General features: G+C 59.5%; 8 protein-coding genes across 8 annotated transcripts; 5 read left to right on the forward strand and 3 right to left on the reverse strand.

Annotated features, from left to right (window-relative positions):
• Positions 1-179: 179 nt before the first annotated feature.
• On the forward strand, positions 180-1643 carry EHS24_006561 (uncharacterized protein; the record flags this gene model as incomplete). Its single annotated transcript, XM_028621982.1, has 2 exons — positions 180-1318; positions 1373-1643. 2 exons carry the CDS (start codon positions 180-182, stop codon positions 1641-1643), a joined length of 1410 nt encoding a protein of 469 aa, XP_028478434.1.
• Positions 1644-2303: 660 nt separating this feature from the next.
• Positions 2304-3436, reverse strand: EHS24_006562 (uncharacterized protein; the record flags this gene model as incomplete). The annotated part of the gene is made up of 3 exons (XM_028621983.1): positions 2304-2703; positions 2852-3072; positions 3185-3436. The coding sequence occupies 3 exons, from the start codon at positions 3434-3436 to the stop codon at positions 2304-2306; spliced, it is 873 nt and encodes a 290-aa protein (XP_028478435.1).
• Positions 3437-4164: 728 nt separating this feature from the next.
• EHS24_006563 (uncharacterized protein) lies at positions 4165-4651 on the forward strand (the record flags this gene model as incomplete). Its single annotated transcript, XM_028621984.1, has 2 exons — positions 4165-4344; positions 4475-4651. 2 exons carry the CDS (start codon positions 4165-4167, stop codon positions 4649-4651), a joined length of 357 nt encoding a protein of 118 aa, XP_028478436.1.
• A 412-nt stretch (positions 4652-5063) lies between these two features.
• EHS24_006564 (uncharacterized protein) lies at positions 5064-6011 on the forward strand (the record flags this gene model as incomplete). The annotated part of the gene is made up of 1 exon (XM_028621985.1): positions 5064-6011. One exon carries the CDS (start codon positions 5064-5066, stop codon positions 6009-6011), a length of 948 nt encoding a protein of 315 aa, XP_028478437.1.
• Positions 6012-6048: 37 nt separating this feature from the next.
• On the reverse strand, positions 6049-6579 carry EHS24_006565 (uncharacterized protein; the record flags this gene model as incomplete). Its single annotated transcript, XM_028621986.1, has 1 exon — positions 6049-6579. One exon carries the CDS (start codon positions 6577-6579, stop codon positions 6049-6051), a length of 531 nt encoding a protein of 176 aa, XP_028478438.1.
• A 760-nt stretch (positions 6580-7339) lies between these two features.
• Positions 7340-8832, forward strand: EHS24_006566 (uncharacterized protein; the record flags this gene model as incomplete). The annotated part of the gene is made up of 4 exons (XM_028621987.1): positions 7340-7682; positions 7734-8286; positions 8334-8675; positions 8724-8832. 4 exons carry the CDS (start codon positions 7340-7342, stop codon positions 8830-8832), a joined length of 1347 nt encoding a protein of 448 aa, XP_028478439.1.
• Positions 8833-9162: 330 nt separating this feature from the next.
• Positions 9163-10955, reverse strand: EHS24_006567 (uncharacterized protein; the record flags this gene model as incomplete). The annotated part of the gene is made up of 4 exons (XM_028621988.1): positions 9163-9705; positions 9769-9874; positions 9924-10382; positions 10432-10955. The coding sequence occupies 4 exons, from the start codon at positions 10953-10955 to the stop codon at positions 9163-9165; spliced, it is 1632 nt and encodes a 543-aa protein (XP_028478440.1).
• Positions 10956-12777: 1822 nt separating this feature from the next.
• On the forward strand, positions 12778-14685 carry EHS24_006568 (uncharacterized protein; the record flags this gene model as incomplete). Its single annotated transcript, XM_028621989.1, has 4 exons — positions 12778-13049; positions 13097-13393; positions 13439-13954; positions 14175-14685. 4 exons carry the CDS (start codon positions 12778-12780, stop codon positions 14683-14685), a joined length of 1596 nt encoding a protein of 531 aa, XP_028478441.1.
• Between the last annotated feature and the right edge of the window lie 677 nt (positions 14686-15362).

Consider the following 15362-nt stretch of genomic DNA (forward strand, 5'->3'; position numbering starts at 1 on the left):
CGCAACGGTGCAGCATGACTTAGACCTCGCGAGCCAATGTCGTTGTTGACTCGCAAACCTCGCCTATATGTCACGTGATGTCTTTTCGACTCGTCCCTGTTGGCGAGATAAGAGCCACCACAAATATCTCCACTTGAATGGGCCGCTCTTTCTCTCAATCGTTCACATCTCTGCCCACCATGCCGCCCCACACACCAGCGCCTGCCCGTGCAATCCCCCAGCTGGCGCGTCGTGCATTCTCCTCGTCGTCCGCCGTCGCCGCCAAGGAGACACCCAACAAGGACCACCACGTGCTGTCGTACGCCGCCGACTCGTTCCCCAAGGGCTATGCTGTCGCGGCCACCCACGCCGGCGTGAAGAAGAAGGCTGGCGTGCTCGACGTTGGTGTTCTCGCCTCTACCTCTGAGCGCCCCACCTCGGCTGCTGCCTGCATGACCCGCAACGTCTTCAAGGCTGCGCCCGTGACCGTCTCCACCGAGCTGCTCGCTCGCGGCAACGGCCGTGCCCGCGGCTTTGTCGTCAACTCGGGCTGTGCCAACGCTGTGACTGGCAAGAAGGGTCTTGAGGACGCTTGGAGCATGTCCAACACCCTGACTGCTCTCCTTCCCGCCTCGGCTTCCCCCTCTGAGGGTGCCGGCTCGCTCGTCATGTCCACTGGTGTCATTGGCCAGCACCTCCCCATTGACAAGATCACGGGCGCGCTGCCCTCGATGGCTGCCAACCTCGAGTCGACCCCCGCAGCATGGCTCGACCTCGCTCGCGCTTTCATGACCACTGACACCTTCCCCAAGCTCCGTGCTCGCACCTTCACCTTGGGCGGCCGCGAGGTCAAGATTGCCGGTATCGACAAGGGTGCTGGCATGATTGCGCCCAACATGGGCCCTCCCCAGCCCCCGCACGCTACCCTCCTCGGCGTGATCGCTACCGACGCCGCTATCGCCCCCGCCGCTCTCCAGTCTGCCCTCACTTACGCTGTCGACCGCTCGTTCAACGCCATTTCCGTTGACGGCGACATGTCCACCAACGACACCATCCTCTGCCTTGCCAACGGCGCCGCTACCCCTGACCTCCCCGAGATTACCGAGAACCAGCCCGAGTACATTGTCTTCCGCGACGAGCTTGCTGCCTTTGCCGCCGAGCTCGCCCAGCTCGTTGTCCGTGACGGCGAGGGTGCCACCAAGTTCGTCACTGTCCGCGTCCGCAACGCCCAGACTTTCGCGGTCGCCGACGCCGTCGCCCGCAGCATTGCCAACTCATCGCTCGTCAAGACTGCCATGTACGGCGAGGACGCCAACTGGGGCCGTATCCTCTGCGCTGTGTAAGTGTTGTCGTGTTTGTCTGTTTTGGAGCCCGATGCTGACCCCATGTCTAGCGGCTACACCAACGTTCCCGAGGGCACCATCGACCCCACCAAGGTCTCTGTCTCGTTTGTCCCCAGCCCCAAGATCGGTGGCTCGTCCCTGAAGCTCCTGGTCAACGGCGAGCCCGAGTCGCCCATTGACGAGGCGCGCGCCTCTGAGCTGCTCGCCGAGGAGGACCTCGAGATCGACGTCGACCTCGCCCAGGGCTCCGAGGAGGCCACCTTCTGGACCTGCGACTTTTCGCACGAGTACGTCACCATTAACGGTGACTACCGCACTTAGAAAACCGAAGAGTAAAGCTACTCTCCATCACACCCAAACCCAAACCAAACCAATAGGGATTATGCACGCAGCACGCATTGTCATAAGAATAAGGTTGGATCCGTGGGCTTGTTGGCTGTGGCAAATGTGCCACAGACGTTCATGCCGCAGATCGGCGAGTTGGAGAAACACACTGCCAGCAAAATCCCTAACGCCGTCGCTTCTTACTGCGTTTGCATCGTTTGTTCCGCATCATTCCGAGACCTCGTTCGCTCGTCGCTGGCCGGGTGTACTCTGGTGGTATCTGCCGATTTGCCTAAAGTCAGAGGGCACTCAGCTACGCAGAGCCCCGTGGGGCGCTACTGCCTCCTGCACAGGCGCGATTGCGACCGCGATCGGCGACTTGTTCGTGTGTGCAGACAACGACGATCGTTGGTCATCCGTCCACTGTCCAGTCTCAAACAGAAATGCTGAAGTGGCAGTGAGAACACACTCAGACGCAGTGAACCACTGAAGGAATGGCCTGGTCCCTGACATGACACCATGCGCAAGAACAATCTCGCAAGCAGCCCACGTCACAGTAGCTGCGGCTGCAATCGCGCAATCTCCGCCACGGTCCGTGTTGCTAGTTCAAGACATCTGCATATCACTCTACTATTACAAACTCCCGCACTAGTGTTTTTACTTCTCCTCAACAATCTTGTTGATGAGGGTACCCACGCCGTGGCTGATCGAGACACGGAACTCGCCACCGTCCTTGAGGAGGCGGCGGGGGTTGGCGCCCCATCCGACACCGGCGGGAGTACCGGTGATGATGATGGTGCCCTTGGGGAGGGTGGAGCCCTGCGAGAGGAACGAGATGATCTTGGGGACGCCAAAGATCAGGTCGTCCATCTTGCTCTTCTGGACAGTCTGGCCGTTGAGGATGCCCTCGATGGTGACCTCCTTGAGGTCCTTGACGGCCTCCTTGGGGACAAAGGCGGGGCCGATGGGGCAGGCGCCGTCAAACGACTTGGAGTAGGACCACTGGGTGGTCGCGAACTGGGCCTCGCGGGACGAGACGTCGTTGCACGCGGTGTAGCTGGAGGAAATGTCAGCTGGTTTGCTCCACATCTAGAAAGCCGGGTTGGGTGCAGTTCGGTGTCGGTTTGCCTGCTGCTGTCGGCGCAACAGTGCAACCAGCGGGACCACGCCCTCGCCCAGCTCTCGCGGCTACCACCCGTACTCACCCAGCAAGGTACTCGAGAGCGTCCTCCTCCGAAACGTTCTTGGCGTCCTTGCCAATGACAAGGACGAGCTCGGACTCGTAGTCGGCGGCGTTGTCCTTGACGAACGACTTGGGGATGATGGTGGGGGCGGGGAAGGGGTCGGCGAGGGCCTGGGCGGGCTTCATGAACACGGTGGGGACGGTGGGGACCGCCATGTGGACCTCCTCGGCGTGCGAGAGGTACTGTAAAGTCAGCAAGAGCACCGAGGCGAGTGGGCGGAGATCTGCTGGCCGGCGTGCCGAAGAGCCAGCACACCGTCCAACCCGCCATCTGCGTCGCCAGAGGCACACTCACGTTGAGGCCAATGCAGCGGATGGTGCCGGTCTCGCTCATGGCGATAGGGGAGAGGATCCTGTCGACGGTCTCGGTCTTGCCAGTCTTCTCACCTGGCGAGAGGACCGACGAGCCCGAGAAGACGTTGACCTCGATGGGCTTGCCCTCGTAGCTGGCGACACCAACGTCGAGGTTGGCGTCGACGGGCTCACCGATGAGGGTGGTGGTCGAGCCCTTGGGGACGAAGCGGATGAGACGCGCGTACGATGCCATGGCGCGTAATGTGGGGAGCATTTGCAGAAGGGGGGGATGTCACCGAACCAAACGTGTCGGTATTATATGAACCAGACGTCTCGTGCTGTGTTCCGCCCAGAGATGGGTCCGAGGCCGCCGAGTTGCCGTGGCCCACCATATTCCACCAACTCGGCCGCGCTCACCCGTTGCACCGATGACTCTCCCCCCGCGTACACCTGTTCTCTGATCCCCGCGCCCCGCACGCAGCACATGCATTGCCTGAAATGCGCAGGCACCCTCCATTTTGGCCCATTTGTCCTCTGGCCTCTGCTGTCAGCACTGCGGCATCGCACGGCATCTGTCGTGCGGGGCAGCGGACCGCGGCGACTTTGGCGGTGACTTTTTTTGGTGGTCTGGCCGGCCCTGCCGGTCCGGAACCATCGTCTCCACAGCGGGCGATAAGAAACGATTACAAAAGGGTTGTTAATGCGGTTCACCGGTACGGTGTCCAAATCCTAATTCGCATTACTCACTTGCTGCGGTGATGTCAATAGCCGCAGGATCCCGCAAGGTGCCGCGGCGCCGGCCGACCCGACCATGCCGACCAGTGTGTGGAGAGAGAGGCCAGTCATCCCCGCAGTCGACCATGGCGAGCGGGCGGGTATACATAGATACGACCATGTCTTTACGTTTTCAGCTACTCGCCTCCTCGCCTCCTCATCGCACTCTTGCCCATCCTGTTCCTCCGTCTGTTCTCATCCCGCGTCATGTCCGCCCCCGTCAACCTCGTCTCGGTCAACACCGCCCCGGACCGTGCCAAGCTCGTCATTGGTACCGTCATTGAGAACGTCAAGGACAAGTACACCATTGTCCACGCCGGCAACTCGACCACCATCGAGGGTGTCAAGGACCTCCTCCTTTCCGTCCAGCCCCCTCCCGGCATTCTTGTGAGTTGACAGAAGAGTGAGGTTTGGTCGGCTTCTGCCAGCGAGATGCGCAGAACGCCGCCAGCATCAAGTCAACCAGACCTGCTGGGTCAAGCCAGTCCCCCAAGACATATCCGCTAACGCTCGCCAGTTCTGCGCCTCGATGTGGACCCCCGAGCAGCAGGAGGAGATCCAGAAGATTGCCCGCGACACCATCCCCGGCATCAAGACCCACGCAATCCCTACTGGCCTCCAGGTCAAGGTCGGCCCCCAGGGTATCGTCGACTACCTCATGGAGCGTGTCGACGAGATCATGACCCAGAAGTAAAGAGATTTGGAGGCCCACCACCCATTAGCAAATGTAGAACAACAAAACAGGCATAATTCATCATTTGGGATGTAGCTGATAACCCTCGAGCTGTGGTCGGACAGAGTACAGAGACGGTGGAGGCTGTCACCAACACAAACATTCTTACCAACTCACTGACGGCAACTGCGCTGAGCCCAGAACAACTGGGCCTGTGTGGTCAATCACACAGCTCGGGATTTGTGTGTGGTGACTGACATGTTTCAGCACTACCGCAGTTTCATGAACGTCATTTCGGACAGCTCGGTGGCACGCCTTATCCCGAACTCTTGCACAGCAGATATCCATATCTGCTAGACGATGCTGTTGCCTTGCCACTCATGGACCCCCTCAGGACCGAGCAACTCGACGCCCACTAACCAACCCCCTCACCATGATCGACCATGACTGCTACCCGCACCTCATGGACCTTATTGTCCACCATGCGCCTTCCTCGTCACTTCTTGCGCTCCGCCCGGCATCTCGTACCTTCAGAGACGTCGTCGACGCTATCTTTACGAACCACATTGTGGTGTCGAGAACCAACGGCTGCGTCAAGATCACTTCCCCGCTAGGTCGAATCCCGACGTTGATGCGATACCACATCGACCCCGACGTCACACTCACGGCGTACGGGACTCCATACACCGAGACGCTCGTCACGGCGGCCTTGGGCAAGCTGGGCAACACTCACACCATCACGTTCGCCACCGTCCTGCCCGAGGACGTCTACACGCAGTTCCAGCACCTCGCGTCGGTCCAGGTGGTACGCTACGTCAGCGCCGCCCGTGCCGCCCGCCCTCCCATTATGGGCGCCAAGACCAACGTCTTCTTCTGCGTCCCGCGGCTCGAGCTCGTGCGCGTCTCCATCCGCCGCGCACTCACCAGGGACATGGAGAAGCTCGTCCTCAACGTCCCCTTCGACACGAACGGGTGGGTGCGCCAGCCCCCCATCTCGGCGGGCATGTATCCGCCGTACCGGCCCACCGCGGCGCAAGAGGTCGTCATCATCCTCACCCGCGAGCGGCACCTGGTCTACAACTCGGACGCGGACGGATACCTCTGGCCGCTGTGTTACTGGGAGCCAGCCGTCAGTCTGCTTTGTCACTTTCAGATCCAGAGCAAGTGGCACCGCTACACGGTCGTCGGCGCCGAGGACCTGCCGCTGCGTGTTCCGCCCAACGGGCCCGAGGTGGAGGAGAGCATGGAGGAACACATGCGGTCCAAGCTGAGGTGCGATCCGGCCGTCAGCGACGAGCTGGTCCATTTCGCCACGAGGGACGAGTATCGCCTGCGTGTGGGCGACCGCCAGTTTGAGCTCGAGACGGCGTACCCCATGTAGCATGCGACGTGTGTACGAGTACATACAGCCCCCACTTTCAGAGGTTCACGTGGAAGATGACATGCAACCCGCGAGCTGCCGCATCCATGAAAAACTCTGTCAGGTCGTCCAAGTTGGCCTGTGCGTACCGCCTCTCCTCATCGCCATACTCGGCGTTCCGCAGCTCCTGCGGCATGGCGGCATAGGCGTCCCCAAACTCATCGTCCTCCTTGAGCTCCAGCAACGCCGCGGCCACCTCCTTGACCTTGTCTGGTGGGGTATATCCGAGCGTCATCTCGCTCTCGCTCTCGCTCTCGTCCTCGGCCTGCTTCCCAACTCCGTGTTGGAGCTCCTCCCAGCCGACAATGACGCCCGTGTATGGCCAGTCGTCGGGATCTCGCTCCGAGCCAGAGGGAGCGAGGGCGCACGAGATGGGGTCCCATGCCTTGTCGGTGCTGCACGTTGGGGTGGTGTTGGACGATTCCTCGAGCTCGTCGATCAGGGCGGTGAGGGCTGCGTCGTTGCCTCTGGCGGCGAGGAAGCGGGATGCCTGCGCTTCGGTGAGGGCAAAGTGGACGCCGAGCTGCATTGAACGAGACGGGTGGGACAGTGAGGAGGACTGGGTAGTTGAACGCGATCCCGCGTTGCAATGCCAAGAGGTTGGTCGCGTAAGTGGAGGTGGACGGCTGGATATAGCCTAAGAACACAAGTGGCACTTTGCGCTCATTTCCCAGCAGTGTTCCATAACATACTGCATCACGAGGCCTCGGACGTGCTATGCATGACCGAACATTGCACGACTGTCATTCTTCCAAAGTCGAGCCATGTCAACTGCGCCTCTGCCTATGATAGTGGCTGACCCATGTCGATCAGTTGGGTTTCAGACTGTCCCCACAGTATGAACGCAGTGATCAGTGACATGGCATCCACATCAGACGTCCACATCAGACTACCATTCGCCCCAGTGCGCACGGGTTTGTCCCATCAGTCATCAGTCCATCCCCCTTTGTCGTCCAATATATCGTCCCTCTTACCTTGCGCCCTCCTTTCGTTCGCCCACAGCGCATTCTACTCTTGAGGATGCCGTTCGCCGGGCATTGTGACTTGGACGGGTGTCCCAACATCGCCCTCTTCTATCGCTCTTGCGTGGCTTGCCTGAATGCCTTCTGCGCTGCCCATGAAAATGCGGCCTTCCACCCATGCCACCGCCTTTCGGTAAGAGATGCCGCCGTTATTCTCCACTAACAACACTAAGAACAAGGAGTTTGAGAGCTCGTGCGACTACCTGTCCTTCTCGCGGGTGAGACTCCTTGCCTTTATAAAGAGCTCACGCCCAGGCCATCAACGCCATGGCGACCGCTGCCCCGCTTGTCAAGCATGCAGCCTCGCTGCTTCGCCCTGGCCACTCAAACTGTGTGGCCTTTCCTGACATTCACCAACCGGGACTGTCTTTCAGCCTTGTGCCGAGGGCCGCGACTCAGTGGCACGACGAGGACTGGTTCATGGGCGGGCTGAACTACCACCTTGCTGTCACTTTTGATGATGGGGTTTGCTGGCTCGCTCGAATTCGCCAGAAGAATGGCAACCCGCGCAAGCTCCAGTCCCTCGTCTCAGAGTTTGTCACCCTCAAAGCCTTGAACCGCGCCTGCCCCGAGTTTGTTCCCAATGTCTGGATGCCACAGGCGTCACCCTGTGAGTGGCGCGTGCCTCCAGCTCTCGAAACTAGGTTCTGACGGGTACCAGTGGGTCCCCCATTCTTCTTCATGGAGCACTTCAAGGGGTCCAACAGTCGCCACCTGTTCCCCCGATCCGGTGCTCGCCCTGTCGAGTCCCAGACCATCGTTTCCGACATGGCCACCTTTCTCATCCAGCTGAGCTCGCTGGAAATCCGCGGCGACATTGGATCTCTTACTGCCAGCAGCGCGGTCGTCGACGCCGCAACCGACCTCGAGCCAGAGCCAGTTGTTGGGCCCTTTGAACATTGGGACTATTGCATTTCGAACGGACTGACGACGTTGGGGCCGTTCCGCACCAGCCGTGATGCGTGGGTGGCAAAGATCGACGCCGTCGTGCTTGCACTCGAAAGGGGGCTGTTTGCGATCAATGGCGGGCACCTACTGCATGTGTATCTCGTCCATCTGGAAATGCGTGCTCTGGTCAACGCGTGCGAGGAGATGGCTGTGCCGTGCGGTCCCGGCGACGGCGAGCAGCCGACGTTCATCACACATGCCGATTCCAAAAACCACCTGCTTGTCACAGACGACGGCCATCTGCGCGCAGTCATTGATTGGGAAGGGTGAGTTGCCAGGTCGTTCGCGACTGAAAACTAACGCGAGGTTCAAGTGCGTACACCGCTCCATTTGCCGAGGCGTTCGCTGCTCCGATGGGGTTTTACGATCAGCGCGGCTTCGTTCGGGGCAGTAACGAGCTCTCCACCGAAGAAGTCCTCCTCGCCGACATATTCCAGTCTCGCGGACGCAAAGACATGGCGCAGGCGGTACGCGGTGGGCGCAAGTACCACCGACTTGCGTTTCACCTCGGAACCCTTCAGCCGACTCTGGAGATGGTCAACGCACTCTATGACGCCTTTCTGGGTGAAGAATCGGCAAGTTGTATCAGGTTTGACTCGCTCTTCGAGTGGGAGGCCGCGGCGTTGCACAAGTTCTCACATGTCCCGGGCCTTGAGTCTGTGCTCCAACTTCATCCGGGGTGTGTAGCTAGAGAAGAGCGAAGACAGTTGGCAATTCCGCCGGGAGAGGGGGATGTCGCCTACTTGCGCTTCGCAGAGGTCGAGCCAGACGCAAATTGGTGCAAGGTCGTCACTGTGAAGGACGCCTCGTAGGCCTGGGGTTGAGCTGGCGTGTGGCATGCAAGTACATGTTGGTAACTGGTCAATGCAAGTGTTGGGCTCATTAGTTGCTAGGTGTTAGTAATATAGTCTCAGCTTACCCAAGTGCCACCCATGCCCATTTCCGATGATGGAGGTCGGTTCTATTAAGAAGCATCTTACATACGAGGAATAGTGGCCGTGGCCATTAGAAGAAGGCAATGTTCGGATGACAGACTGGTCTACAACTTCCATTTTGGCAAGATACACAGGCCCCACACGGCCGCCAACGCCGTGAGCGGCAGGGAACAGCGCGGATGACACCAACGCGCACATGAGGGGCGTTTATTCACGATACAGTAGGCGGTCGTCTGCCTCCTCACGAGAGAAAACCGTAGGCGGGGTAGCTGTACCCTCGCTGGGATCCGCTGTGCTCGCCGCCCATGTGGGGTCGTAGCGAGGCGGCACGGCCACGGACCGGACGACGGGTCCTGCGTCGACCTCTTCGTGCGTCTGGATTAATGCCCTGGGGCGGTTTCGCCTCGAGTTCTTTTCGTTGGACGTGGTCTGCGTGAGGAACGACGCGCCCTCGTCGTCTGCGTTCTGGACCCGGAGGCCAGTCATCGACGTGTATTGCGCCGTGTCACGACTGCGGCTGTCGGCGGACCGTGTCGTGCCGGACTGGGAGGCGGTGCCGTCATACGGTGTGATCTGAGAAGCTGGGACGTCGGTGGCAATGGGCGAGTATCGGACCTCTGAGTCGTCGTCGTCGATGACTGGGTAGCCGGCCCGACCTTGCACGCTGCGTACGTTTGATGCTCTCTTGCGTTTGCGGATGAGGAACCAGGCAAGTGCGCCGATAAGGGCAATTGCAACAACGCCGCCAACCTGTTCCCACTGTCAGCCTCTACACACCTTCTGGGATCCGATGCCACAACCGTATGTACTCACCACGCCACCGACAATGGCCCCGATGTTGCTCTTTGACCCGCTAGACCCACTGGGCTCGCCCGTCCCACCACCAGAATCGGTAGCATTACCGGTTCCATTACCGACACTGTGGGTTAGTTAGTCCAAAGGCTTGGCACATGTTAAGCCAAGCTCACCTCCAGAGTTGGGCCGTTCCCACGTCACTCCATCCGCCGGCACCAACTGTCATGGTGAGGTTGTACGTCGTGTTTGGCAAGAGGCCGGCCGCAAAGAGTGTAGAGTTGGCGACGGTCCATGGGTTGTAGCTCGTCAAGACTTGCGATTCCGGGAGGTCTGGAGGAGGCGGGTCGAGCTGGACAGTGTACAGGCCGTGGTCGGACGAGGAAGAGCCGCTCAGAAGCACAAAGGTGTTGCCTGTCCCGAGCGAGATCATGGCTGTCGCGCCTTCAATGTTTGATCCGATGCGGTCATATGCTTGCTGGCCGTACCCGCCGCCGCCGCCCAGGACGCTGTTGGGCGTCCAGTCAGAAGCGTTGCCGGTCGTCACAACAGAGTTGATGACCGCAGTGCCAGACACCACCTTCTCGAAATCAATGGTGGTGGGTGAGGCTGAAGCAGCCGCAATGGCCTCGGACCTGCGGTCGGTCAGCTTACGTGGCAGTGGTGGGATCATCCAGTACGTACGACTGGGCGTACAGCCCCATGGTGAGTGTGACACCCGTCAGAGAGACTGTTCCAGACACGAGAACAATCGAGACATTGTGTTGGCCAGGCGACAGTCCGCTCACAGCGGCGACATTGCCAGGATCCGCAGTCACATATGACTGCTGGAAACCGTCGACAAGCAGGGCCACTGTGCCGCCGTTGGCCGTGGTTCCCTCAAAGGTGGCGCCTGTGCCCGCAAAGATAATGTCTACGCGTGCACCGGCGTACGAGGTGGACGTGGTCGAGTTGCCCTGGCCGATGGTGTTGGCGACATAGCTGCTCCACTGTGTTGCGTCTCCGGAGAAGGTCGTGTTCCATCCCCTGGAGGCCACTGCCTGCTTTGACGGGGTGTAGGTGAGGATGGACGCCGTGTCGGGGAACGAGATGTTGTATGGGATGGGCTGTAGAGGAGATTGTGCGGCACGCACGGATCGAGTCCCCAGGATGAGAGCGCCGAGTGCAGCAGAAGCAGCAGCAGCAGCCATGGCGTGCAGAGCAACCATCCTGAGTGCGAAAAGGTGGAATGAGTAAAACGAACAAGAGATGGCCGCCCCACCCTGCAGAATGTCGCTACTATTACTAGTGAGACAGGAATGTGTGTGAGTGAGCGAGCGGCCGTGTGAAACAGCCTGTGCGCGCATGCAGTGCATGTGATGGGGGTCTATCGGCCTAAACGAACGTCCCCCCTTTTTGGCTCGACGTCCGTCCCGCGAAACGCGTTCCGTTGGCGCGTTGGCGCGAGTACCAGTGTACCAGCCTGCGCGCGCGACGACTAGAGAGCTGGAGGACAAGATACAAAGAGGACAGCGGCGGCCAGAGGAGGCACAGCGACAGGAACCGCGACGGGGCCAGGGGGTGGTAGGCGGAAGGTTCACAGCCGCCGAGCGCGCCAACACCAAAGCTCGCGGCGTGGGAGAGAGAGGAGACTGAACTTCAAGATGGAGTTGTTGAGATGTTGTGCATCATGGCCAGCATCTCTGTGTGGTGAATGCAGCAAGGCTTAGCCACACCAGTTATACCAGCCAGCTATCAGCGACAGAGAACAGAATACGACAATCGGCGCAGCAGGCGATGACCAAAATGTTTCATCCGCTCGCGAGTTGGCGTCCGCTTCCGATGGATGGCGATGAGGACACCGCCTCCACACGTCCCGTGCAGGGGCCTCTGCCAGCACGCACAGCACCACAGCCATTTCAGCCGCGATCTTTCACGTGTGTGTCGTCATCTCAATTGACAGAGAGGTACAGAGACATGGTTGGAGCGAGGTCGCTGTACCTCTTTCGCCTCTTTGTATCAGTTGGCACCATTAGCCGCACCCAACAACACTTGTTGTTTGCCGGAGCTATCCGCCGGCTAACGGGAACACACGGAGCACTGGGCGTCCGTTTCAAAAACAGGATGGACAGATGGGGGGGAGATTCGAAACGTGCTCGGCCCCTCATCACTGTTTTTCAAGTTCATCCTTCTCTGCGGCACAAGGCAATAAACGCGCAAACCAGAAGCGATGCAACCAGCAAGCGCTCCTCCACACATGCCTGCTTGTGCGGAATCGCCTCAGCAGGAGCGCAGCAAAGGGGGGATATGCTTAAGAGCCCATCCCATACTTGCCCTCAATCATACACCAACCAGTCGGTAGTGGTAAAAGCGACAGACAGACAATCTCCTACTCTTGATTGCCAGGTACAGTGCTGTTTAGCTGCACTTCCCAGGCTTGCGGGTCTGGATGAGTTTGACAGTGCCACCTGCAGCATAACCCACGCGTACTGCGTAAGGTTGGCTATGGCCACAATTCCCACGACCCCACTCGGCATTCAATGCCCGTTTCCGAAGAAAAGGTGGGCGGCTCGGGAGTCCATCCCGAGCCGTCTCTATTCTTCGTCTGCCAAGGCATGCTCCACTCATTCTTAGGACGCTAATGCAATGCCAAGCAATCCCACTCCCCACCCCACTCTGTTGGGAATTGTGCAGGTCAGCGCCGCCGACGGCTGAGAGAGTATGTCACCTGCCTGACACTGGCCACAGGCCACAGGTCGGCATTCGGCGGAGACCTGGTTGTCCCCGAGCTCGGCATCGACCGCGCTAGTCGTCTGCCAAAGCAACAATACGGCAGAGCCCCAACCCCGCTACCAATGCCGCGGCCGTTAGGTCGTGTGCGATACCCCAGAAAACCCCCACATCCTTGGAGCTCCATGCCCATGCACAATCTAGGGAATGTGGGGATCCGAATTCCGAGCGATATACAAGAAGGAACTCACTTATCTGAATCTGGAGGCACAGAGCCACAAGCTTAGCAACCACAGACTCCCACCACTCTACCCTCACAACATGGAGCGCCAGTACTCTAGAGAAAAGGACGATGCGTTCCACCACGAAGTGACAGCAGAGTACCACGAGTACCCCGGCTTCTTTGGCAATATCCGTGGCCAACTGGAGGCATGGCATGGCAGCCGTGGCGACCGCAGCGTGCTCGCCTCCATCGTCCCCCTCCCGCGCCACAACCCGCACATGCCCAAGAACCCCTTCCTCGTCCTCCGGGGCATGTCGGCCATGGGGTGGGCATCGTTCTTTGTCGGCTGGCTATGCTGGATGTGTGACGGGTGAGTGTGGCACTCGCCGATGAACACAACGCTGATCGATGGAACAGCTACGACTACTTTTCCGTCCCCATCACGGTGACAGACCTGGCCAAATACTTTGGCCGTAGCACCAAGGACATTACTTGGGCCATTACAGTGACGACCCTCTGCCGCCTGCCTGGAGCCCTCTTCTTTGGCTTCCTTTCGGACCGCTACGGCCGTCGCTGGCCGCTGTGTCTCAACATGTTGCTCGTGTTTGCGTTCGAGTTGGGGACGGGTTTCGTCCAGACGTACGAGCAGTTCTTGGCCATCCGCGCGTGCTTTGGTGTTATCATGGGAGGCACCTGGCCTATGGCTGTCGCCACGTGAGTGGCGCGCGTTGGGATCCGTTGAAGTGAGCTAACGAGCAGTGCGCTCGAGAACATCCCCATCGAGGCCCGTGGATTCGTTTCCGGCATCGTCCAGCAAGGCTACACCGTCGGCTACCTCTTGGCCGCCGTTATCGGCCTCACCGTCAGCGAGACGTCAAAGTACCACTGGCGCACCCTGTACTGGTTTGGCGCCGGCTTCTCCGTCCTAGCGTTCATTGCGCGTGCGCTGCTCCCCGAATCGCGCCAGTACGACTTGGCAAAGGAGGAAGCCGAGGCCGAGGGCCTCACGTCCAAGGAGGCCGCGATAAACTTTAAAAATTCGCTGTTTACCATGGTCCGCATCAACTGGATCCGATGCCTATGGTGCATTTGTGTCATGGCAGCTTTCTGCTTCCTAGCACACTCGTCGCAGGACCTATACCCCACATACTTGAAGGTGGCGAAGGGTCTGTCACCGGTGCAAGCCAACAAGGTCGTCATCATCGCCAATTGCGGTGCCGTTGCCGGCGGACTCATTGGTGGCAACATGTCGCAGTACGTTGGCCGCCGCTTCTCGTGAGTAGCCTTTCATCCATTTGTTCAGGGTTTTGCCGCCACACGGCCAGCACGATGGAGGAGATCGCGGAGACGGCGAACGGAGGGTGGATCCTGGAGGGTTCATGGGCGTCCAGGCCACGCCGATAACGCCGCGGCATTTCCCACGTGGCCGGCCTTTTTGGCTTTGGGGGCCCCGGTGTTGTTAATTTGATTCCGTCGTGCTCACCCATATCCGCAGCATTGTCTGCTCCATCTTCTACACGGCCGCGTTCATGGCACTGTGGCTCCTGCCGCACTCGTTCGCCGGTCTCGCCGCTGGCGGCTTCTTCATGCAGATGGGCGTCCAGTCCGCGTGGGGTGTCGTCCCGGTCTATCTCTCCGAGTGCTCGCCGCCAGCGTTCCGCGCGCTGTTCCTCGGCGCGTTCTACCAGTTTGGCAACATGGCCTCGGCCGGATCTGCACAGATCGAAGCGACGGTGGGCCAGCGAGTCAAGATCAAGGGCACAGATACCCCAGACTATGCCCGTATCCAGGGCGTGTTTGTCGGCATCGTGCTTGCTGTCACCCTCGTCTGCGTCGTGCTCGGTCCCGAAGCCGACTCGAGCCACTTTGAGGCCGCCAAGGTTGCGTACATGTCTGGCGCTGGAAAGGCCGTGGGCGGCGAGTTTATTGAGCGGGACGACAAGCACCACGAGACGACGTTTGTGGAGGAGGTAACACACGAAAGGAGCCGAGCGGACATCCACTAGGGATAGCGGACATTCAGTAGGGATGGGGAAATTGTTCGGAGCCGAAATGTCGTAATGGGGGGATTCAATAGTCGATTAGTAAACTTCCCAAATGGTCTCAAGTATGTAAGGGGACGGTATCAAAACTCTGTCGCTCATTTGGAGTGCCACCACACAACTACGGACGTGCTTTGATCAATGTTCACATTGTCACAACATCTTCCCAGGTTACTCACAGAGCCGCTCCCCCACCACCGACATCGACCGGCCGGACACTTTGACGGTCTCATCCTAAACCTCCACGTTGCCATCCATGGTCTGCGTTCCCTGAGGAGCTGAAAGCTGCTTGGTCTGGGTCTGGCCCATGGCACGTCGAATGACACACACAGGTGCAGCGCTGCTGGCCTTGCTCTCTGCCATGCGTACTCTCACGGACATTGTTGACATGCGGGATAAGTCATTCACAGCAATGCCTCCACACGATCCACACCATTGCCACACTCATTTCCTCCACTCACCGGACCCGCAACGCAAAGGAGTGGTGGAGGTCGATCACGTGATATGACGTCGACCACGGACCTACGCCGAAGACGCCGAAGAGGCCGAAAGGCCCAGTCCCAGATGTTGCTGGCGAGCTTTGAGCAGTGGGGGAGTCAAAAAGCAACCGCATCGACGTTCTTGCAACTACACTATCCCCA

The sequence above is a fragment of the Apiotrichum porosum genome, assembly GCF_003942205.1.
Source record: "Apiotrichum porosum strain DSM 27194 chromosome Unknown scaffold_3, whole genome shotgun sequence".
In the NCBI taxonomy this organism is placed as follows: Eukaryota; Fungi; Basidiomycota; class Tremellomycetes; order Trichosporonales; family Trichosporonaceae; genus Apiotrichum; species Apiotrichum porosum.